Consider the following 25424-nt stretch of genomic DNA (forward strand, 5'->3'; position numbering starts at 1 on the left):
TAACTGAACAAAATTATTTTATTAGACATTTCTTCAGGAGACTTCGGTTATTTTGCACAACTACAATTTAGTGAATATATCGACATAACTCACAACGTAGCAACACCAAAACTCAAACACAATATGAATAACAATGGAATATTAAAAAGCTACAGTGGATAAGCAATGCAACAGGATTATTTCCAGTGTTACATCATACCAGCATGTTAGATCCTTATCCTTTTTCTGTAATCATGACAATAAATAACCACTGGAATTTACCAGCTGTTAAATAAGTCACACGTATGTGCATGTGATTGAGCGGTGTTATTTCTAAACCCATGTTCATGTGCTCTGTGACACAGTTCAGTTCACACAGTGAATTTGTTGACCTAGAAGCCACCCTTGGATGTCACTTCAAAATCTGCTGTCAGTCCTGTTTTCCTTCATATACATTCATCCGTTACCACAACAGTTTCTGACACCAACTATATTTACGTAAGGAAAGTGACAAAGAGTACAAGTTAAGCGGTGTTTTGTTTTGTTTTTCCAGTCAAGTAAACCTACATGTTTGTTTGTGTTTTAAGGTATAGTACGACATTAAGGGACATATAGAACTGGCTAGACATAAAGACCAAAAACAGAGGGCAAAGCAAAGCTTCTTCTGTCTGAAAGTCACTCTCTCTCTCAACATGTACATCTCCTTTTTGAACCAACGTTTCTTGGCTGTGAACTGAAACCAGAGCTGTGAGCAAGTGAGCTTCGGTGGTGCCGCTGGGTCAATGTGGGCTTCATAGATTAGCTTCTTGGCTCACTCTATTTTCCTTTATGAATACTGTATTGGGTTTTAAATTGAGTGAGATACAGAGGGACTTCAAGAGAAATCTATATTTAATAATTTTGTTGTCGTTTTCAACAATGTATCTAATGCTTCACCGACTTTGCCTTCTGTAATCCAGGACGACTGACTTCATTTCACAATAGTATTTGTGTGTATGTCTGTGTGTGTGTGTGAGTGTGTGCATGTTTATTGGGCCATCAGAGGGTCTGATTTTGCTCTTGGTTGTGGTGAAAGTGGTGGTGGTGCTGTGGGTTGTTGAAGTGATAAGGCTCATGGCGATAGTGGCCATGACAGATGACAGGATGCTCAATGCCTTCGCTCTGCAGCTCATCCTTCCTGTGAACTCCTTGTAGCTTGACCACCAGCTCCTTGATGAAGGTCTGAGGGTGAAACAGAAACCCAGTCCGTTAAGAGATCTTTCACACTTAACAGCACAACCTAAATCTAATCATTTCTGTCTATAATACACAAGATATAGTATTTAAAAAGTATTCCATGACTGCCCACAAAACAAACAAAAAACTAAACAAAAATGGAATTTGAATCATAAATCGATTGACAATGGGGTTAATCCTACCCACAGCACTCAGGCTTACTGCAGTTTATTTTGGTCTTTTTTTTGTTTAAAATAAAAGATGACAGTAATAGCACCTCCTTATGGCTCACTGACTGAAGCAACACTGGACAATAGTAGAATTTAATATAACTAGAAAGTAAAATGAAGTTACAATGAGCTCAATATAATTACACGTATGTACTGTGTAACAACTGCAACCTCTTCAGGAACTCAGTTATGCCTTTGCCAGTTGTAGCCCTGATTAGAGACGCGAGATTGGTAATACATTAAAGATGGGAACTTTTTTAATCAGATATTTAGGGTTTGTTTTTTTATAGATTTTATTTATAGGAGACCATAGTTGCAACATACTTTATATGTGGAACCATCTGGAAGCATCTGAATCTACTGCAGCCCTTATCAGAGAATCAAAAAACAAACAGCTTCTTATTTGATAACAATTAATTGTTGTGAGGCACGAAGCAGAACCAAATGTAGCGTTTAATCATTTTTCCACACATTCTTGTTTAAGAGTATTCAGTGTTCATATGTCCATAGATGGAAGAATGTCTCGAAGAGCACCAGAGTCCCGGGAGAATGACCTCAAGGCTGCGACGAGGGAGGTCCCCCCCCCCCTCCATGTTGTGATGTGGTGTAAATGTCCTCATGAGTAACTACTTAATCTGGAGTTACAGTGGGGCAAAAAAGTATTTAGTCAGCCACCGATTGTCATCATTTTAGGTGGGGGCACTTGCACAGAGGTCAGTAATTTGCACCAGAGGTACACTTCAACTGTGAGAGACAGAATGTGGGGAAAAAAAAAAAAAAAAAAAAAATCCATGAATTCACATGGTAGGATTTGTAAAGAATTTATTCGTAAATCAGGGTGGAAAATAAGTATTTGGTCACCTCAAACAAGGAAAATCTCTGGCTCTCACAGACCTGTAACGTCTTCTGTAAGAAGCTTTTCTGTCCCCCACTCGTTACCTGTATGAATGGCACCTGTTTGAACTCATCATCTGTATAAAAGACACCTGTCCACAGCCTCAAACAGTCAGACTCCAAACTCCGCCATGGCCAAGACCAAAGAGCTTTTGAAGGACACCAGGAAAAGTATTGTAGACCTGCACCAGACTGGGAATAGTGAATCTACAATAGGCAAGCAGCTTGGTGTGAAAAAAATCAACTGTGGGAGCAATCATCAGAAAATGGAAGACATACAAGACCACTGATAATCTCCCTCGATCTGGGGCTCCACGCAAGATCTCATCCCGTGGGGTCAAAATGATCATGAGAACGGTGAGCAAAGATCCCAGAACCACACGGGGGACCTGGTGAATGACCTGCAGAGAGCTGGGACCAAAGTAACAAAGGTCACCATCAGTAACACACTACAACGGCAGGGAATCAAATCCCGCAGTGCCAGACGTGTTCCGCTGCTGAAGCCAGTGCATGTCCAGGCCCGTCTGAAGTTTGCCAGAGAGCACATGGATGATACAGCAGAGGATTGGGAGAATGTCATGTGGTCAGATGAAACCAAAGTAGAACTTTTTGGTATAAACTCAACTCGTCGTGTTTGGAGGAAGAAGAATACCGAGTTGCATCCCAAGAACACCATACCTACTGTGAAGCATGGGGGTGGAAACATCATGCTATGGGGCTGTTTTTCTGCCAAGGGGACAGGACGACTGATCCGTGTTAAGGACAGAATGAATGGGGCCATGTATCGTGAGATTTTGAGCCAAAACCTCCTTCCATCAGTGAGAACTTTGAAGATGAGACGAGGCTGGGTCTTCCAACATGACAATGATCCAAAACACACCGCCCGGGCAACAAAGGAGTGGCTCCGTAAGAAGCATTTGAAAGTCCTGGAGTGGCCTAGCCAGTCTCCAGACCTCAACCCCATAGAAAATCTGTGGCGGGAGTTGAAAGTCCGTGTTGCTCGGCGACAGCCCCAAAACATCACTGCTCTCGAGAAGATCTGCATGGAGGAATGGGCCAAAATACCAGCTACTGTGTGTGCAAACCTGGTAGAGACCTATAGTAAACGTTTGACCTCTGTTATTGCCAACAAAGGTTATGTTACAAAGTATTGAGTTGTATTTTTGTTATTGACCAAATACTTATTTTCCACCCTGATTTACGAATAAATTCTTTACAAATCCTACCATGTGGATTCATGGATTTTTTTTTTTTTTTTTTTTTTCCCACATTCTGTCTCTCACAGTTGAAGTGTACCTCTGGTGCAAATTACTGACCTCTGTCATCATTTTAGGTGGGAGAACTTGCACAATCAGTGGCTGACTAAATACTTTTTTGCCCCACTGTAGATAAGTTTAAATGGTCAAAGTAAGGTCTAGTCCATGTGTATAGAGGTTTAAACACAGAGTCATCATCTTTTTCTTCAAAAAAAAAAAAAAAAAAAAACTGAAATGCTGTTAAACCAATAAGGTGGTGATGTAACCATGCTAGCAAGTAAGCCTCTGACAGTTTTCACTTTTCCCTGTCTGCACATCTACAGAGCTCCCAAATATCTTCTCCCTGAGAGGCGTTTTCCAAATGATCCAGTGTCAGTGAACCAAAACTTCATGCGTATGTGGATGAAAGGTTAAGTGCATAAAATTGCTACAGTTTAAAAGATTTTAGTGGAAATAAAAATAAATTTAAAAAAAAAAAAAAAAAAAGGGGGGGAATACATGTCATCACAGCAGATATCTTTCTGAAAGTGCTACAGCTACTGTTATATTCTTCAATGTCATACGCCAGGGGTAGGGGAACTCCAGGCCTCAAGGCCCAGTGTCCTGCAGGTTTTAGATGTGTCCTTGATCGAAAACAGCTGATTTAAATGGCTACATGACCTCCTCAACATGTCTTGAAGTTCTCCAGAGGCCTGCTAATGACTATGTCATTAGATTCAGGTGTGTTGGCCCAGGGCGATATCTAAAACCTGCAGGACACCGACACTTGAGGCCTGGAGTTCCCCCACCCCTGCCATACACCAACACAATACAGAGCAGCTACAGGAACTACCAACATAGAAGTCGATTATGTTGTTAATAATCGTATCTCTTCACTGCACACGACTCTGGATACTGTAGCTCATCTAAAAAAAGAAAGCCTCAAACCAGAGGTACTTGACTCACCAGTATAATTCTTAAATGCGAACCTTAAAGCAGACAACTTGTAAGCTGGAGAGAAAATGGTGCCTCAGTAATTTAGAAGATCATCATTTAACCTTGAAAAATAAATTGTTGCTATATTTTTTTTAAAGTCCTCTGTAAAGCTAGAGCCACTTATTATTCATCACTGACTGATGAAAGTAAGAACACTACCAGGTTTCTTTTCAGCACCATAGCCAGGCTGACAAAAACTCAAAGCTCTGTTGAGTAAAGCCTGAGAAAGTCAACTTCAGTAATAATTTTCTCCAAGCCATCAACGTGTCTTTTAGACCCCGTTTCTACAAACCTGCATAAAGAAGTGCTGCCATTAATTAATGTTTCAATCTCTAATAACCGGCTATGTACCACAGGCCTTCAACCTGACAGTAGTTAAACTGTTACCAGCAGTCTTCACTAATTATAGGCTAATCGCCAGCCTTCCTTTCATATCAAACATCCTTGAAAGAGTAGTTGTCAAACAGCTAACAGATCATCTGCAGAGGAATGGCTTATTTGAAGAGTTTCAGTCAGGTTTCAGAGCTCATCACAGCACAGAAACAGCTTTAGTGAAGGTTACAAATGATCTTATGGCCTCTGACAGTGGACTCATCTCTGTGCTTGTCCTGCTAGACCTCAGTGCAGCGTTCGATACTGTCGACCATAATATCCTATTAGAGCGATTAGAACATGCTGCAGGTATTACAGGTACTGTACTGCAGTGGTTTGTATCATATCTATCTAATAGACTCCAGTTTGTGCATGTAAATGGAGAGTCCTCTTCACACACTGAGGTTAATTATGGAGTTCCACAGGGTTCAGTGCTAGGACCAATTCTGTTTACATTATACATGCTTCCCTTAGGCAGCATCATTAGAAGACATAGCATACATTTTCACTGCTATGCAGATGACACCCAGCTCTATCTGTCCATGAAGCCAGATAACACACACCAATTAGTTAAAGTGCAGGAATGTCTTAAAGACATAAAGACCTGGATGGCCGCTAACTTTCTGCTTCTTAATTCAGATCAAACTGAGGTTATTGTACTCGGCCCTGAAAAGCTTAGAAATATGGTATCTAACCAGATTCTTACTCTGGATGGCATTACCTTGGCCTCCAGTAACACTGTGAGGAACCCGAGTGGTTTTTAACAGGATATGTCCTTCAATGCACATATTAAACAAACATGTAAGACTGCTTTCTTTCATTTGCATAATATCTCTAAAATCTGAAATATCCTGTTGCAGAGTGATGATAGAAAGCCTAGTTCATTCATTTATTACTTCAGGCTGGAAGTCATTATCAGGAAGTCCTAAAAACTCACTGAAAAGCCTTCAGTTAATCCAAAATGCTGCAGTAAGAGTCCTGACAGGGACTAGAAAGAGAGAACATATTACTCCTATATTGGGTTCCCTTCATTGGCTCCCCGTTAAATCCAGAATTGAATTCAAAATCCTGCTCCTCACATACAAGGTCTTAAATAATCAGGCCAGTAATATTATCACCCTAATACTCTAGTTTCTAGAGTCTCCTCCAAGCGGTCGAAGCAGATGGCCGTCCCTCCCTAAGACTGAGTGTGTCTGCGGTTTCTTCCTGTTAAACTGGATATTTTTCTTTTCACTGTTGCCAAAGCACTTGGTCATAGGGGGTTATCACATTGTTGAGGTTCTCCTGTATTATTGTTGGGTCTTTACCTTACAATATAAAGCACCTTGAGGACACTGTTGTTGTGATTTGTGAGTTGTTGGTAGCATGTGATCGTGATGCCTTTAATTTTATGTTTAACATTACACTTGGTTAAGCTTTTCGCTGCTTTAGCTACTTGAGCCCTATAGTTTGTTGAGACATGCAATACCCAGATATATTGTGTTATGGTAACAGTCTACGTGCAGGTGAAAAAACCAGCTGCCCCTGCCATGTATAAATACTCCCTGTCCACATTTGTTTACTATGAACATTCATAAACATTCATCAGAAGTACTAAATCTCTGTGTTACTATCAGCTGTAGCTGTTGCAGGTGTTTTATATTCATTCATTACCTTCATTAATTGAACCTATTTTAAAACAATATTCACCTAGTGTGGTTTTTGTCATACGTGCACTGACTGTTGAATATTGTATGTGTGCTTGCTTCAGTCATCACCGGTGCAAACGTAACATCCATCCACAGCTGTCCAGCATGGAAACTTTAGACTTGGACTGCTCACGTTTATTTAAGATAAACTTTGCAATCAATTTCTGCACAAACAGGAGTGTGGTTTTTGTCCCTTCCACTGTTAGTAGTGCAGACTGTACAGAAAAGATGGATGCAGCCACCGTGAAACCATTAACCGAGTTATGGACTAACATTTTGAAGCCTCAACAGCATTTCGGCTGCCCCCATGTTAATCTTTGTCGATCTTGTCAGGCACAAAGGCATCCACTGCCAAAACAATACTCTGCTTCAACATCTATTTTTCTTTAAATGAGATCATCAGTGACTAAATGCTAACAACTGAGATCATTAACTCATTAGGAAAGTGTTTATTGAAGTCATACTGAAAACTTTACTTTTTAGGGCATATAGTCCATGGTGAGGAGAGGATATAGAAGGGAAGAAAAAAATGTTTCAGTGCTTGGATAAAAGTGAATCAGTTTAATCTAATCCATATCCAAAAAGTCTAATAAATTAAGTCTGAGTTAAAAAAATAAAAAAATAAACAAAAAAACGAAAATGCAGCTCCTACACTGACTCTGTTTGTTCCAGAGAGCCTCATTGTTTCTATCACTGAACTGGAAAGAGTTGTTGCTGAGGAATGTGGAAGGACCGCAGGAAGAAAGACGGGCTGTAGCTTTAGTTTAGCTCACGTGCATGTTTGCATCAGTGCTTGTAAATGTAACTTGCAGTTTTCACTTACCTCTGTGCTGCTTCTGCACTTTTGAAGAAGTTCCTGTTTTTAAAAAAAAGGACAGTGTTAAAACAAACCTTAAGTCACACAACTGTATAAAAACAAACAAACAAACAAAAAATGTTTGTATGAAGATGATTTGACTTATCAAACTTATCGTTTTGACTCCGTTTTGCTGATTTCTAACTACTATTTTCCATTATTATTGTTATGTGGACATATCTATAGCTAATGAGAACGTAGCAACCTGTATAAAATTTAATTTGTAAATTTCTTTGTTCGTTGTTACATAAGGGGGTTTGTCTTGAAGAGTGTCTACGTCTACCTGCTCAATTTTGGACTTGTATACAAACCTCATTAATGCACCTTGTGTTTTTTACTTTATTTGGTCAGAAATAAAAAAACAAAACAAAACAACACATCCATTTATCTCATGCCAAAATTGAAAAGATAGCGATAAATGAAACAGGTCATATTACCTGCAACTTTTTGACTCGCTCCTCTTCATTCGGAAGGTCGAGCAAATCGTCAATGTTAACCTCCTCTGGCATGTCACTCTCCTGAGGGCAACACATGGACATGGAAGTAATGAAAACACATGTGGAACGCTTCAGTGAGTCATCGTAGAAGGCATACACACGTCACAAGAATGTGACAGATGCATGCTACAATACTGATTTTGTTATCAGTTGAAAAATCAAGTATCATCCGTTTTCCTGCAGTTGGCATGCACTCAGCTTTAAATGCTTTGTTCATCTGTTTCTTTGTTTAAGGGGCAACCTATGGCGTTGAAAAACTAGGCCAATGCGGAGGTTTCAAAGACTTCTGTTTGTCTAGATAGCAACTGAAGCTGGGTTCAAGAGTTAGTCATTCCCCATAGAATCACATATTAATATGCCCAGCTTTATAGCATTAAAAAGCATGTTTACAGCTTGGTACAAAGAACTGTTTCAGCCTCTGTGGATAGTTTCCCCCTTCATAATTATTTTGAATGAAATTCACTTGGATACAAAAGTTTGGGGGGTGGCTGCTTTGATTGCCAGGTGGCCAGAAATAGGCAGCTGGAGCTGGTTTAAATCTGCCTCAGATTAGACCTTATCTACTACTTTAAGTCATTACACTGGATCTTTACTGTGTTTGTGTTGTCGGTGCCTTTTGGAGCAGGTACTAACTCATAACTTAAGACTTTGTCCTTTCAGTTGTCAGTGGATCCAAAGTAACTATGATCATGTGAACAAAACAAAACACATCTGTCAAACTGGCGATCACTACTGCAAACCAACCACCAGCTTTATCTCTCTGTAGTTACTACTACTACTACTACTTTCTTCATTCGTAAGTTCTTTAAAGTATTTATTTCATTTTCTCAGCACTCTTTATTAATTAGTACATTTTCATGTCTATCCTTGATCACCCTGACCTGCTGCACATCCTTTCCAGTTCAAGCTCTCTGCCAAGCTAGTGCAAGTCCTTCTCTCCTTCAGTGTCCAAGCTAGCATAAACTCACTATAAGCCTTTTCTTTTACTTTGTCTGTCTTTGCTGTATGTCTAGCCTACCCCAATCCACTTTCTTCATCTATGTACCGATTTCAATTTTTCTGTGCCAGCTTCCTCCTTTGAATATTTTTGTGTACTTGCTCATTCCACTGCTGAGTCTCCTGGTCTTCTTTCATTTGTCCAGACGATACAGCAAATACTTCAACACGTCAGCTGTACTTTCCCAGTTATCTGGTAACTCTTCCCTACCACCTAGAGCCTGTCTCAACTCTTCCACTTCAACTGGCTAATAAAAACCATAAAAAGGAATAGGCTGAGATTAGGAGAGGATTCACTCCCTGGGAATGATAATTTTTGGAATACAAACAGCTGATAAATTAAAATTAAATCTAACAGAAAGTCACCATTGGATGGGGACTTTCACCATTTGGATGAACATTTTCTAATATGATGGTCTAAAACATCTTCATACACACCACACCATTCAGAGAGTCCTCACACCCTCTGGACTGAGCTAAAAAAAAAAAAAAAAAAAAAAAAAAGTTTCATCCCAGGATAAACGGATCACACAAAACAACTTTTGCACAACTTTGTAGTAATATTCTTACCAGATGTCTGTTAGTCAGCACATCCACAGTACGCATACTTACAGGGACTTTCTGAATACCCAAGTTCTAAAGGGCGACCGTGGCTCAGGAGGTTGGGAATCGCATCTGTAACCGGAAGGTCGCCGGTTCGATCCCTGGGCTCTCTGTCCTGGTCGTTGTGTCCCTGGGCAAGACACTTTACCCTACTTGCCTACTGGTGTTGGCCAGAGGGGCCGATGGCGCGATATGGCAGCCTCGCTTCTGTCAGTCTGCCCCAGGGCAGCTGTGGCTACAACTGTAGCTTGCCTCCACCAGTGTATGAATGTGAGAGTGAATGAATAGTGGTATTGTAAAGCGCTTTGGGTGCCTTGAAAAGCGCTATATAAATCCAATCCATTATTATTATCATCATTATTATTAAAGGTAGGCTACCTTTATGCTGAGAAAAGCGATTCAGCCATGTGCAAATGTCCATTTTAACAGTCACTAAGTTAAAAAGACTTCCTGAAACATTTAACCTCCATGTCCAAATAGTACTTTAAGCTTTAATAGTAGCTGGAATATTTACATTCAGCCTGCAAACATTAATTGCATTGTTTAGGCTGTGGGGACCGAATGTTAACAGTGTTCATGTAATAGGCTACAGTAAGAGTGGCGTGTTCTGTTTGAACAAACAGCCATTGTACAAGCTGAGTGAAGGGCCAGTCCACCCACCCATGCACACCAGTGCACTGCACTGCCTTTGTGATCAGGCCCCTGGCACTTATAGGACTGCAACTCTATGCACTATAACAGCAACTCCTGTTTTTAGGCTTGTTTTATTTTTGAAAACAATGAAATGCTGTTCTTGAGTGTGACATGACCTTATGTTGCATAATCATACTTGGTTGAGTAAGGTCGGTTTACTGTAAAGGACCATTTAACAAAAAAACAAAAAAAAGCATTTGTCTCACTCAGAATCTTCTGGGTATGGGGATGATGAGAAAATTGGTATGTTCGCTCCTTTTTATTTGGAGAGATGACTTATCATTGTAACCATCTGAATGCTGCCATTTTAAAATCAAACCAGACTTTCATTATAACTCTTAAGTCCAAAAACAAGAAACTTTCCCTGCAACTCCTGTTGAGGGATTCTAACATCTTGTCAGCTGCTTCCCAGATGTAGTGTTTACCCCCTCCTGGGACATAAAACCAGCATTCTCCCTCCTACCCCCTCTTCCTTTTCTCCCAGTTCCACACTGCCCATGTAAGGCAGAAAGCTCCAAGACAAATACAGATTTGTGAGACGGGAACAGCAGCAGATCTCACATCTACAGGATGTTTGGCCTTGTAAGGACAACATAGTGCCCCACCCCTCATTCCCTAAACACCTCATAAATCAACAGAGACCTGAAGATGAGTCTCAGGAAAGTGTCTTCACGCAACATTCTTGTTTAAATATAATATTTTCCATTTCGCATTTCAACTTCTTCTCAACTCGAAAGCTTTTAAACGTGTTGGACACGCAGACAGTACTGTGCAGTATCCTAAATCAGTTCACTTCTCTCAGAGACACCCACCTGCCCCGCGTACAGTCTATCCAGGCTCTCGTCGATCCACTTCTCTACGTCGAGGCGTCGCTGCAGCTCCTTCCTGTTGTACTTCACCGTAACCCGGGCATGTCTCTTCGGGATGCTACGACTGCACTCTTCGCCGGCGTTTTCTTCGAGCGCTGCGTCTGTCCACTCGGCTGCCATCTCTGCTGCCATCTCTGCTGTGGACTGGTCGGGCTGGTTTCTCGCCTTTTTGACGCGCACGGACGGAAGAGGAGCTGGGAGGCGACACAGCTCCCACCTTTTTTTTCCTTGTTCCTCTTGAGATGTTTTTGTGATTTGATAAAAACTGAATTGAATTGAATCTTTGGCTTCTCTGGAACATAGAGCAAGTCACTGAACCATTCCGATTGTAAAACCTTTAATAAAAACAAGAAAAGAATAAATAAATACATGAAAATAAAAGAAGAGATATTTTCACTTTCTAATTACTCAGCTGTGCCTGGTTAACCGATTGCGTCACTTAAGCTCATGATGTCACAGGCGCAACGTGTGTAAGCGTTCACGGGGGGCACATGGCATGCACACCTACCACCACCTCAGGCACTTAGCGAGACCTCTGAAAGGAGTGGGTCCTTTCTCTTCAACAACTAATCTTTTTACGCTGCGTTACGCGGATGCATCCATCGGTGTGCATTTAAATAGAATGTTAGTAAGTGTTTACTATCTAACACTATGTGCTTGGAAAGTACACTTACATAAAAAGAGCATAGGAAAAAGTGCTGGAGTGACTCCTAATGGGATGAGCCATGAGAAGAAGAAGAAGAAGAAGATTTGATTGAGAAGCACTGAGCTGCTACTTACCCTTTAAATTCTGTGGAAGCACCAAGAGTGTACTTTGTTTAGGAATCTTCCCAATAACACATAGTAAAACTTTCTTACTTACAACTATACTCATTTTCCATTACCTTTCACAGCTTGACAAATGGGTTAAGGTTGGGTGGTTGTAGTGGTGATTGGATCTTATTCACCACTCAATATTCTTGGTCTAGAAGCCATAAAAGAGGGAATGCACCCCCCCTTCAACCCTTAGGGAACATACCATCTGTCAGCCTCTCTCTGCCACAATGACATGGCAGCTGGAATCAAGCATCTCATATTTAGATTTATCAGACCAAGTTCAAATATCTTCTGGCCAAATGTCCATGATTCTTTGTTCTCATCTTGTTGGTGAACCTCATCAGTGGTTTATTTTCTTTGAAAGCCTGATAAACACCTGATTCTGAGACATGGCTGCAAAGCACTGAGCTGAGCTCTGATCTGAGCTGCTGTTAACTGTTGATTTCTCAGGCTAGTGACTCCAGTCCACTTTTGTTTAGTATCAAAGGGAATTGTTGGAGATCTGGAGAAGTTTCATCACAGCGTTTGGTGGTTATTATTGTAGCTGCAACTGACACTTTAAACATTCTTGAAGACTGGATGAACTATAATTTCTCTTTACTCAGCTGAGCATTTCTAATATGGATTACTGCAGTAGTTGAATGAAGCTGTTTGCTGTATTTCAGCACAGCCGAATGTCTGATTAGAAGATAGAAATTAATGTATTTTTTGTTTTATTTTGCAGTTGTCTCAAGGCAGTTTATACTGTTTGGTAAAGACCCTTCAACATTAGAGTAAGAACTCCAGCGATCATCTCCTATGAGCAAACACATGACAGCTATTAGGAGCAAGAACGCCCTTTTAAAAGGGAGGAGCAGATATTTCCCCCCACAATTTAGGAGTTTGGCAAATTAATAATTCCCATTAGTGGCATATATGAATGCATTGGGAGAGAAATAGGGGGTTAAGGGGAGGCATTCAGTGCATCATGAGTCTGTCATCATAGCTACAGTAAGGGGCTAACTGTAAGCTTTATCAAACCAAGTGTTAGAGAAGGTTTCTGTCTCCTTAATCTAAACTGCGAGCTGATTCCACGTGAGAGGGTCCTGAAGGCTTAAAGCTGTCTCTGATTTTAGTTATTTTCTCATTCCAGATGTATTTACACCAGTAACATGCAGAGCTTTTATCAAGAAAAACCATGGAGGAAATCTATAATATTAATTAATAAACAAACATGTGATACAGTTTCCTCACACTTTTTAGATAGCTGTAAAAACACCGTCCTGCATATTGTCTTTTAACTATGTCGCAGCGTTTGTACATAAATTCTGTCCTGCAGCTTTTGTAGTTAGTACTTTCCGTCTCACTTTAACATAAAAATCCAGAAGTGTTTTGAGCTACCCTATCATTTCTTTACATTTTGCCTCCAAGGAGACAGAATCACTTCTATTGTAATTGCCATCTTTAGTTACTTTCTTACAAAAACACCTAATTTGTTCTGATTTCTTTAGTTGAATCTATGAAAAGTGGCAAACAGAACATAGTTTGATGGGTATAAAATAGCATCGGCGAGTTCATTCCTGAAGAGCTATAAACTAAAAACTTGCTGTATCTCAGCAAAGTGTGCAGTGTGTTCCTGGAAAAAAAATCTGAGGAAGCAGAAAAATTGGAAGGCAAAATAAACCGAACAGCATCTGTTCAGTTAACAGAAGCCTCATCAGGAATGGTCACAGCGGTAGGGTGGCTGCTAAGAAGCCATTCTTAAGGAAGAGAAACAGGGAGAAAGGTCTGAGGTCAGCCAAAGTACACAAGAACCGGACTGATAGTCACTGGTTCGAAATTTCCGTGTGTGAGTGCAATGAAGATGCATTTTTCAGCATCTTGACCTTCTTTTTTTTTTTGAGCGAATTAGTAAATAGTTAAACTAGTTTATTTAAAACTATATATTTGAGCTCTGAAGTCATTGCCTCCTAGATCAACCAGAATATAAATCACCACTGATACCATGTAAAACAGGACTGTTCAAGCCTGTGGAACAGAATCCTAAAATCTCGGATCGCTTTAAAGCAAAGTTTTATTTCACATCACAACCATGACATAATGAACTTACAAATAAATAATATGAATGAAAAGATGCAACATAAAAAAAACTTTGGCATGAACTCAAAATGGCACATGAACAGCAGTACTATATTATATATATTTATATAAATTACAGTGATGGCTGACGTTATGTGAAAAAGCACATTCTCATTATATCCCTGCCCATCATATCTTTGGGATATCTCACACAGCCTACAAAACATCCATGCACAGCATCAAGCATCGGTCTTCATTTAGCATCATATAAATATATCTCTACATCTGTGACAAAGTGAAACCATAAACACAAGTTTTCAAATAAATAAATAATAATTAATAATAAAAAGATAAAAAAAAATGATGGTACGCACAACAAGGAAATAATGGCAAAAGGAAGATTGAAAAGCAAAAGAAAATTTGAGTGTTTAAAAAAAACAACAACAAAGTGAACATATTCAAAAGAATAACCCAGCAAAACACATCTGGGCCAGTTTTCCAAAAGAGGCCTCGATATCGGATCTTCCTGTATTTGGTTTTGTGTTTTAGGTCCTATGAACAGTGGATCATATTATTTGTCTCTTTGGGTCTTACACATGGAAGAGCTTGGCCCCGGATACCTTCTCAGTAATAAATCATCTATATCAGAATAGTTTATTTGTCACAATTTTGCTTTTTTCAGTGATGTTTATATTGGTTTGTGAGCACGAGTGGTTTCCACCTCGTGGATTTACTCCTTCCCTCACTGTACATATCGAAAGAGGAGCAACAAGTGCTAATGTGTTTCTTTCCCTGTTTTTAAAATCTGTGCTTTGTCGCTTTTCATCTCAGTCCTGCCTCATCTCTCCACATGAAGTCCTGACGCTCCCCTCTGGAGAGGCTGTTCTCCACAGGGTTGTGCCTGTAGCCCGGTCTGCCGTCTGGGCAGAGGGAGAGGCTGAGACGGGCTGTGCTGTTGCTGATCTTGAAGAGGCCATTGGGGCCGAGGAAGGCGTCTCTTTCGCTTCCACCCAGGTTGTTGACTGTCTCCAAGTCATTATAAACTGCAGTGTCTCTTAGCTGCTTCCTTCCCTGCATTCTCCTCCTCCTCCTTAAGTAGAGGATCCCTGCAACCAGGACTAGTACCAGAATAGCCAGAGCGCAGGAGAGGGTGAGGGTAGTAGATGAGGGTTGGGAGGTTTGGCGCAAAGCTGGCTTGAAACTGGGCTGAAGCGTGAACTCACAACTGGGACCCATAAAGCCCTTGGGGCACTGGCACACGGGCCCAGTGAAGTGGGTGAAACAAGTGCCACCGTTCTGACAGGGATGGGCACCACAGGCATCTGAGCGCACGCTGCAGTTCTTGCCAGTGTATCCCAGAGTACAGGAGCAGGTGTAGTCATTTACACCATCTTGGCAGGTTCCAGCATTCTGGCAGGGACTTGAGGCACAGTCGTCAATGTTAACCTGGCAGTTGGCACCTGTGAAGCCTGCCTGACAACGACACAAGATGCTCTGGCCGAGATCCAGACACTCACCGCCTGCAGAAGAGAGAAACACTCTGTTCAGCATCCATTAAATCAGAAGGTGGCCAGTCGTTTAAAGAAGGAGTGTTAATTGGATTACATTTGCTACAAGTGCATTCATGCAGAAGTGCTGAGAGTCACACTTCACCACTGAAGAAGAGCCAAGGTTGGTTGATTTGTACTTCAGCCACAAGATGTCGCCGTACACTCACCATTTAGACAGGGCCTGTTGCTGCAGCGGTCCAGCTTCTTCTCACAGTTGGAGCCAGTGTAGCTGGGAGGGCAGCGGCAGGTGTAGCCTCCGGTCATTGTCTCCACACAGGTGCCGCCATTGAAGCAGGGACCGTCTGCACAAGTCATGGCAATGATCTCACAGTTCTTCCCATAGAATCCCTGAGGACAGGTGCAGGAGTAGTCGTTCTCCAGGTCCTGTGGAAGGAAAGAAAACCTTCAGCTCAAGGAGCAAAGATCTAGAAAATAGGACGTAAGCAGCCGATCTATTTCGCTGCCAAGAACTATTCTGTATGCATTGTGTCAAATCTTCTGTAGACCAGTAGAGAGCAATCATCTAGTTCTACTCCCTCAAGTGCAATTTTGACTTTTCTTTTATTTATTTATTTCTTCTTTTTTTTTTGTTAGCACAATTTATAATCCATCCATTCATTTCCTTCTGTTGTTTGCAGTATATTGCTGCACATGGCCTATCCTATCTCCTGCTGTTGTGAAACTTAAACTTGCCTGCATGGGATCAGTTTTTCTTATCTTATCTTGCTTTTATTGCATCTTTATAATAAGCAGAAAAACTGATTGTTGACTCACATTGCAGCTGCCTCCGTTCTTGCAGGGGTTGCTGTCACACTCGTTGGTCTCCAGCTCACAGTTGGTACCTCCAAAGCCGGGCCTGCAGTTGCAGGTGTAGCTGCCCTGGCCTGTGTTGGTGCAGGTGGCACCATTGGCGCATGGCTTGTGGTTAGTACAATAGTTCAGGTCCTGGTCGCAGAAGAGGCCCCCCCAACCCTCCTGACAGTTACACTGCCACGGCTGGCTGCATGTCCCATGGAGGCAGCCTGGGTAGCGGACGCATTCATTGCAGGAAGGGCCCTGCCAGCCCATGCGGCACGTACAGCCCCCTGGGGCCTCGCAGTAGCCATGCCTCTCACTGCATTCCGCCGAGCAGATGGCTGGGGAGGAGAGGGAGGGGAGGGTGTGTGATTACAATGGGCACCCCTTCTCATACATCTCACACACAAACACATACAGGGCCCCATGTCTGACCCCAGCCCTGTTCCAGACTTCACTATTGGTTAAGCATTAAGCCAAGCAGCTGGTAGGCACACTGCCGGAGAAAATGCTTTCTTTTATCTCTTCCCGATTACATGCACACAAGTACACACACACGTGCACACACACACACACACGTAGCCTGATCACCTTGAAAAATGTGTATGTCTAACAATGGTCACAGCTCTTTGTCACATTGTAACACAACAAAAGGTAGATGGAATACCAAACCCCGCCTTATTAAAAAAAAAAACTCTACAGGATATCTGCTGATGAGCATCTGTGTAATGTTTTTATAAATCTTGCTCATCATATTTTTTTTATACATAGCTATCTATCTATCTATCTATCTATCTATCTATCTATCTATCTATCTATCTATCTCAGTCCTTACATTTCTTATATTTGTGCATTTATTTAACGTTTTTATTGATTTTTTAGGAACATTTTTTATTTGATTTAATTCTATTTAATTGTTTTCTCTACATTTATTTAACATTTTTGATCAAACTATAGTGAGAAACTTTGAATTTCCGTTTTATCAGCGTTGTAAGTTTGTTTTAAAAGATGCTATATTGTATAAATAGGTGAACTAACTTAAGTAGACGTATTTGTTATACACTATATGATAAAGCCACCGCAACATAAAAGAGTATGGCAAACTCAAGTGCCTTGCTCATGGACACTTCAAGTCATCAATCATGAACGCTTACGCTCAGAGCAGTAGTTTCCTTTCCAGCCCTCCAGGCAGATGCGGTTGCCCTCCTCGTCGCAGGTGTAGTGGCCCAGCGTGTCATCCCTCGGCCTGCAATAGTCAGCGCAGCCGTCTCCAAAGTAGTACTCGTCACAGAAGACGTGGTAGGAGTAGCGCAGCTCGCTCTGTTCTCCAAAATGCACGTCCTGGGACCAGTCTTCTCCAATGGCAAGTCTCCTTCTGGTCGCCAAACGGCTCACGAGGTTGTTCTGGTTGTCTGCAAGGGTTACAGAAAGTTGTAAAACAAATACCCTTCCGCAAGATATGTTGGTTTGGCTTAAATAGGGTCAGTTATTTAAAACAACCTACCTGTGTATTCAGTGGGAGATTCAGCGTTCCAGGCTTCAATGATCAACGAAAATGTTCCCTAAAAACAGGAGGGGGAAAGCGCATCAGTACTTGGTAAGTTCGAGATCAGGGATGTGTAGCGGACGTAAACTATGAATATCTTAAACGGGTATATGAACTCCAGCACCACTGTTTGTGTAACTGATATTCTTTTTTATTTATTTACCGGCCACTTGAAGTGGAAAGGCACCCTGATGGGAGCGCTGCTGGAGATCGAGGTGTGATCGGCTCTGATGACGTTGGTCTGTCCGGTACCAAAGGTGCAGGGCGGCTCTGCGGAGATGACATCCTCCGGGTGTTTCAGGCAAATTCTGAAAAAAATGTGACAGTCCCTGTGTCTTCGACAGATCCGCTGCGCGGTGTGGAAGGAATGAATCTTCAGCTCAAACACACCAGAGGACAAAACCTGTAATGAGAAATAAATAAAATAAGATATCACGGCGTAAAGACGTCTTCGGGGTGTTATTTGAGCATAAACTGAAGACAACTTACAACGTGCACTAAGGCCAGAGCCAATAGGCATCTCAGATGCAAATGTGCCATTTTTCCTGAAGTTTGCTTTTCCAAGTTTAAAGTTTGGAGCTCCTCATTCGCCGTGCGTCACAATGCCAGACAGATAGATCACTTCAGGATGCTGTCACAGTGGAGGGGAAATCTCTCAAATATTTTTCATCACTCTTAAGTCTGTTATCTTTTCAGGGTATCCTGAGACCTCTTGGTAGTCCTCTCCTTTGTCCGCTCACCTCTTATTGGCACTCGTCTTGTTTGGGTTCTGGTGCGTAAAGGCGCAGAGCGGTTTTATACCCTCTGATCTGCGCGTCACAGGCAAAGAGGTGGAGCCGTGGCAGACCTCAGGGGAGTAGATTTGCATCCAGACACAAGGGGCCTGCTTAGGGATTTAGGGAACACTCGTTACATCTGGACAAAGTTCTTTGGAATATGCATTAGAAGCTGGTACATGAAGATACGTTTATCAAGTTTGTACGATTCTTGATCAGCCAGGAAAAAAAGCAAGCCGATGCAGGTGATGGGACTAGATTGTCACAAATAGACAATAAAGTGAGTTTGATAGCAAACGATCCAACTTTTATTGATGGGCGTTGAAGCGTGTTTGGAGTTAGTTTTAAATCAGAACTTCTTTTCTCTCTGAAAGGATTTTTTTCTTCTGTATTTAGAATTTTGTTGCAGTTTTAATCAAACGCACTCCAAAGCATTCAAGACCTCCCACATGAATCACGACAGTGGGCTCTTCGCCATTTTCCTAGCTGTATATCATAGTTTAGAAAGTGTTTTATACATACACTAAAGATCAGAAGGGAGCAAAGAATCGTATTCAACCTTCTAATTGCTGTGGCGCGTGTGAGGTGACAAAGAGTGGGCAGGTTCCGGATAAGCGCGCATTGTGTGTGTAGCGGTCATTCAGACTTCTGTTGTGCTCTTGTGTCACAAGAAAGAAGGCGCGCGCGTGTGTGTGCAGGCGTAACCAGGGAGTCGTTGAGACTCTCTGTTGCCTTTGTCTGAACCTCATGCGAACAGCTGTATGATAATCAGCGGCACATGATCCGCCTTGGGGGGTTCCAAACCCGGCTATTGTCTCCTCAAAGCGTCTTCTTCCACTGCGCGGGCGCGCACAAACCACTAACCCCTTATTGATTTAAGAAAAAACTCCGGTCTGTTGCCGAGTCCCGCACCTGTCGCAGGAGAGTAAACACACCTAAACTGTTAGCTTTAGACCTTGAACTGATCCTACCATTGCCACCGACCTTTGTTGTTATCCATTTTAGTAGCCAGTTAATGTTTTAGTTCAAGTAAGTGTTAATGCTATCGAAGCTGTAGAGAAGCACAAAATAAAAATGTGGCAGCTTGACTGTTTATTAATATAAATACTTGTTTGAAGGTGAGTTAACCAATTCTTCATCCCAGTGCTTCAGTTCCAAAATCACTCTCACTACAGTGGATTGATGAGTCACTGTAGCACAAATTAACAATATTAATACTGAATAAATAATATAATATATAAAATCTGACACATGAGTCCACCATGGTAACCCCAAGGCATTTCAGCTACGTTCATTATTTTTTTCATTTTACAGACATGTCAGTTGGTATATGTGTGCTGTGACGGGGGCTGGACGACGGGTGGATACCTATTGATATTAAAATGAGAAAGGGGAACGCGTGCCTGAAGTGGCCCCCTGAATATCCTGGCACGCTTCTCTGCAGATAACGAGCACAATACGGAAAGGAAACATATACATTGTGTTTTTTCGGATTTCTGGGTAGCTTGTCAGTTCTTCAAACTTTTAAATAACAAAGCCCAGAACAGCGATTCTAAAAGCGCAACAAAAGTCCTCCTTTAAAATATCGACAGCCTTGGAAAAAAAGGACGATTTAGCGATAGTTTGATTGGGCAGGTGTAACCGTATGCCTGTAGGCCAAATAAATCCTGCTTGGACAGGAGAGGAGTTGTTGTGTCTTCTTTAACTTTCTTGTCTGTTTGAATTGTTATCTGTTGCATCCATCCATTAACTTAAACCATCTGAGTTTTATGGGGAAAAAAATCTCGTTTCAGTTAACCGAGGAGTACCCATGAGGAGGAGGTTTGTAGGTTTATCGTTTTTGTAATCTGTGGTGTTTTTAAAGTTGGCACTATGTGCTCTCCCGACTTGGCCCTGATTGCCAGCTATATCACCTCATTACAAACTTTTCAACTGTTTGTTTTGTTTTGTTTCTAACACAAAAAATAAACACATTTATGGTGAGAATAACAATGTATTTATGATACATTGAGAAAAACATCATGTACCGCACAGTGGAAACTTCTGCTGTGGACCTGGCTGCACATAGAAATGTCCTTTCAGCCCCATCACTTTGAGATCAGACTCAGTGTAATGCAGTCACCTGTATCACTGAAAAGTACAAATCCATATAAATCCTTGGTTCTGTACATGTTTGCTACCTAAATTTTAGAATCATCAGGACCAAACACTCATGTTTGTGGACTGTGGGTAGAGACCAGATTGGACCTGCGGGTGTTGATTTTGACTCGTGCTGTTAACAATTTTGTAATTGTTCTTTTTGTATAAACTTTTATTTTAGGTCGAATTCATTTGCCCAAAAAGGCGAGACAATAAAGTTTGAAATCAGTTTAACTTCTTGATACTTTCAAAAAATCCCCATTGATATAACAATTTGATTCCAGGTTTTTTTGTTTTTTACCATGATGATCACAATGTGAGAATACAAAACGGCAGAGAAAATGATCAAATATCTGTGCCTCAACTGGTTAACTGAAAAAAAATAGCCATCCTTCTGCTGATGTGTGTTAGAAGTTAGAGCCCATAAATAATGCAAAACATCAGAGCTGCAGTTGTTTGTTTTTGTGCACGTATCAGATGCTCTGTGTGGTTTTATGTCATGAAGCAAAGCATGTGTGGAACACCTGTTCCTGTACATCAGATCATATGTCCATCCTACAACCCTCGTGTCACACAGACATCACAATTACCTTATCTGTTGTTCCTCTGGGTGAGACAGCAATGTTCTTTAATGTGTGCACTCTGAGCGTATACAGTATCTGCATCCTCCTGCAGATGCTGCAGGAGGATGCCTGTGTCTTTGTGTGGGGAGCAGATGGACAGTGCACCCTCACTGCTGTTGTCATCTGTATTACTTGCGAGGGTGTGACATGAACGTGCCACAGGGCATGGGAACCAAAGAAGAGTTATGTAAGCCCCCACCCCGGCCGCCGCAGACCTCCCATTAGTTTGAGTGGTCGGCATCTGCTTCGTCTATGGCCCCGCAGCAGCTTGGAGATCCTTCTCCCTGAGGACTCTTGAAGGGAGGGTAGCTGCTGCAAATCTGACTCGCGCAGGCTCTCAGGGGAGAAGTCAGCCGGTTGTGGCCACTTCTGGAGTCCCGTCCTGTTGTCTGACTGCACAACAATGGGAGGTACGGGATGGATGTGTACTGGGTTGTGATGTTCTGTTTGTGTGCGCCCATATGCAGGCAGCCTCTAATTTTATGCATGCCATGTGACTTATTGGTTTATCTCATTAAGATGCTGGATGCACTGCTGGGTACCAGAAAAGCCTTGCCACCTCCCCACTGAATAAATTTATGAGTCAAAGAGGTGTGAGATAGCTGGAAGTGTATTATGAGGCAAGTCACTGGCTAAAACTAACAAATATACAGTATCTTCTCATCTTTACAGCCTCCAGCCACATGTCATGAAATGAGCTTTTTAAAGTTTTTTAGGAAATGTACTTCTCATTTGCTCAGGACATCTGTATCTGCTTACTTCCTCCAGGCTGTGTAGCTTGTAATCCTTCTAGACCCCAAACCTCTCCTTTCATAGCTGCCACAACATTCAATTATTTCCTTTGTGCTGATCTACATTTCTTAATATCATTCCAGGCAAGTCATATTAAACAAAGATTTTTATTTATTTATTTATTTTTACAAAAATACTTCATAATCATTTAGATGTTTAAAATAAAAATGGAAAGGGCTGGCATAAGTTACATTAATTCATACAGTTTGGTAATGAAAAACACTTGTTTGAATGGGTATTTGCAGTGCACGCTCAGTTTAATTATTTGGTTCACAGTAGTTTAGTTCTGCTTCTGCAGCAATCACGGTGACCATCCTGAGTGAGGAGGACCCTGAGCAGGTGGCTCTATGCAGGTCAGACTTTGGGAAGTGCAGCTCATGTCTCCTTGAAACTAAAAGAGGTCATTCATCAGCTCATGCAGCTTTAAAGCATAACCCTGCTTCAAAATTGCAAAACAAATTAAAACAGGTCCTAGCTGTCCTAGTGTGTGGTGAGTTGATCAATCCACTTCTGCACCCAGAAAAAAAAAATCTCTCCTGTTTTCTCCATGAGTATACTATTTGTAAATGGTTTTTGATTTTGGTTAATTTTCAGTTTTTTGGTTTTCCTGAGTAGCACAGTGACTTGAGTTGAATGCCCTCCTGTGAAAGTTGGTTACTCATCCAGTTCATGTGGTCTGCTGTGGGCCTTCATGTAATTGCAAATAATAATAAAATATTTCTACAAACAGCTGGAAGAGAAATGGAAGACTCAGTGAGTGCTTTTTAAAAATATATGTATGTGCAAAACTGAGAAAGATTCACTGAGAAAAGATTTAAACAAAACAAAGTATATTTAAATTATTACATTATAAAAAATACAGCAAAATAAAAAAAAACTGATTATACAGATAATCCATCACAAGGTCAGCTGTAAATATTGTCTGTAAAAAGAAAAATACCTTATGTGGAGAATTTATCAAATATAGAACTAAAGAAGCACAAAATAGATGTAAAAGTACAAGAATAAGAATAAGTTACCGTCAGTTACAAAGTTTTCTAAATAGAAATATTGCAGTAAATTGTTGGTTAGGGTTTAATATGCTGATGATAAGTACTTGTGGCAATATCAGGAACAAAGCATGTTTATGTGTTAGAGCCCGGACTTCAGTTCAGGCTCTGAGGTGAGGAGGAAAGGAGAGAGGAAACAGAGCAGCAGCGGAGGAAGGAATAGACATAATCAGAAAGAGATTATGAAAATAGTTTAACATTTGGTTAAACGTTGTACATTCATTCCACCCATTTATTTCTAACAGATGCTAATGTGAAAATGCAGTCCGAGTGTGCTCCGGTTCATCTTGCCTGTTTCATGAAAGTGCACGTGGCAGGAGCCGACCTCTGCACTCTATCATCAGGGTTTTCTTTGCTAACGTGCTAAAGCAGTTATTAAGAATTTCTTCACACTGCACTCTAGCTCCTCTACATCAAACATGTTGCCCAATATGGTCAGCAAGAGAAAACTTTTCTGCTTAATGATGCTATTTCTGTTCACAAACGAGCAACTGTTAATCTCAGAGCAGGGAAATCGGAGCCAGCAGCAGCTTGTCCAGCACCCTGATCTCTAACCAGTCTCCCATCAAGGATCTGAAGTTTATCCACAATGAGCATGCACAAACCCGAAGCAAAGCTGCTGCTTTCTCAGCCTGACAAGCTCAAGCCTTTTCTAATAGGACACAGACACGTCCATGAAATTGAGAATTGAGTGGAATTAAAGGCAAGCCTGTTTCCTCTGATAATGCCTAATTTCCAAAGGATGAAAGTAATATAAAGAATAGATGGGAAGAATTATGACAGAATGGTTTCACTTTGGTCTAATTGATATCAGCTTGTCCTCACAAAATGACCACTGGTTGAGGCTATGGTCACACTACCCTGATCACACCCAATCACATCTAATCTCAGAAACCAAGCAGGGTCAGGCCTGGTTAGTACTTGGATGGGGGTACCAGGTGCTATAGGAGTTGGGTGTGGCTCAAGAGGTACAGCAGTTACCTCAGCTAAAGGTGAGTAATGAACGTTTTTCATTGGGAGTGACTACAATGGACAGGATAGACATATCAGAGCAACAGGCTGGGATGAGAGGTTTGGAGGCTAAGTTATAGAAGCAAGTTTAGGTGGTTTCTACATGTACAGAGAAGTTAAAGTTGATATATTGGACAAAGGATGTTGAATATGGAGCTGCCAAGCAGGAAGACCACAGAGTGGGTTCATAGATGTAATAAAGGAGGGTATGCAGATGGTTGGTGTGGCAGAGGAGAATGCTAGGGACCTGGGTGCAACTGCAATGGTAAAACCAAATCCTTCACCCATAATATGGAGTTACTAGTAGGTGATTTAATTTGGAATAATTTGATACTGAAGTAATATCACACAGGAGTAGACTCTCTTCTCTTATATTCTATAATTTCTCTCTGATCATTTATTTTATTCTCGTTCTTTTTATTAATAACATCTTATTCATATTCATCTTTCTAACACTTTCACAATTCCACAGACTACAACAGCAATAATACTGCAGCAGCTAGTATTTACTGACACTTGTTCCCTCCTCTGCAGGTTGTGTGTCCATGGTAGTGTTCATAATGCTGGTAAATTAAGTCCTGGGGACATGCAGGCTAAACAGGTTAATATGAGGATGACTGTCTTCGAAGTTCTTCTAGAAAGAAATCTGCCCACTCTGTGAGAAAAATGAAGAATTTGATCAAAAAAAGGGAAGCAGATAAAAAACTGCCCGAGTTCCTTTTAATGGGTGCAACCTGTTATTGTCTTTGTATAACTTCACAGATCCAGTTTATGACTATAAACCTTTTATATGGTTTTAAAGAAAATTTTAAAAATTGCTTTAATATATGGAAGGAAGAAATCTGTGTCTCCGATCAAGTCCCAAATCCTTCCCGAAACAACGGCCGCGATGAAGTAAATAAAAGTGAAGTCTTTGGCTTAGCAGCAGATGCATAATTATGCTTTTGTTAGGGCACAAAAGAAATCATGATAATTATCTAAACCCGTCCAAGCTGAGCAGCAGCTCTGGCTTCCTCCAGTCCTACCTTTCCATACTTAGCCCTGCAGCAGCTTCAGTGGCAGATGGGAGATGAAAGGGGGAGCTGGATGAACGAGGGAATGAAAACAGGTGTTGGTGAAAACTGAAGAAAAGGAAAGGCCAAGGGG

General features: G+C 41.2%; 2 protein-coding genes across 2 annotated transcripts; both read right to left on the reverse strand.

Annotated features, from left to right (window-relative positions):
• ppp1r14aa (protein phosphatase 1, regulatory (inhibitor) subunit 14Aa) lies at window positions 1-11504 on the reverse strand. Its single transcript, XM_040012018.1, has 4 exons — window positions 11067-11504; window positions 7903-7983; window positions 7433-7465; window positions 1-1200 (listed from the first exon to the last, which is right to left on the reverse strand). Exons 1-4 carry the CDS (start codon window positions 11253-11255, stop codon window positions 1018-1020), a joined length of 486 nt encoding a protein of 161 aa, XP_039867952.1. The 5' UTR covers window positions 11256-11504; the 3' UTR covers window positions 1-1017.
• Window positions 11505-13904: 2400 nt separating this feature from the next.
• dlb (deltaB) lies at window positions 13905-18758 on the reverse strand. The gene is made up of 7 exons (XM_040012034.1): window positions 18378-18758; window positions 18052-18291; window positions 17847-17904; window positions 17497-17754; window positions 16322-16683; window positions 15715-15931; window positions 13905-15517 (listed from the first exon to the last, which is right to left on the reverse strand). Exons 1-7 carry the CDS (start codon window positions 18426-18428, stop codon window positions 14820-14822), a joined length of 1884 nt encoding a protein of 627 aa, XP_039867968.1. The 5' UTR covers window positions 18429-18758; the 3' UTR covers window positions 13905-14819.
• Window positions 18759-25424: the final 6666 nt, after the last annotated feature.

The sequence above is a fragment of the Simochromis diagramma genome, unplaced genomic scaffold (assembly GCF_900408965.1).
Source record: "Simochromis diagramma unplaced genomic scaffold, fSimDia1.1 OVJJ01000123.1, whole genome shotgun sequence".
NCBI classification, from domain to species: domain Eukaryota; kingdom Metazoa; phylum Chordata; class Actinopteri; order Cichliformes; family Cichlidae; genus Simochromis; species Simochromis diagramma.

Coding starts and splice junctions, on each gene's coding strand:
- ppp1r14aa (XM_040012018.1), bottom strand. CDS start 11,255: ATGGCAGCAGAGATGGCAGCCGAGTGGACAGACGCAGCGCTCGAAGAA. Junction 7,984..11,066: donor ATAGACTGTACGCGGGGCAG/GTGGGTGTCTCT, acceptor TGTTGCCCTCAG/GAGAGTGACATGCCAGAGGA. Junction 7,466..7,902: donor AGCGAGTCAAAAAGTTGCAG/GTAATATGACCT, acceptor TTTTAAAAACAG/GAACTTCTTCAAAAGTGCAG.
- dlb (XM_040012034.1), bottom strand. CDS start 18,428: ATGGCACATTTGCATCTGAGATGCCTATTGGCTCTGGCCTTAGTGCAC. Junction 15,932..16,321: donor AGAACGGAGGCAGCTGCAAT/GTGAGTCAACAA, acceptor TTCCTTCCACAG/GACCTGGAGAACGACTACTC. Junction 15,518..15,714: donor CAACAGGCCCTGTCTAAATG/GTGAGTGTACGG, acceptor TCTCTTCTGCAG/GCGGTGAGTGTCTGGATCTC.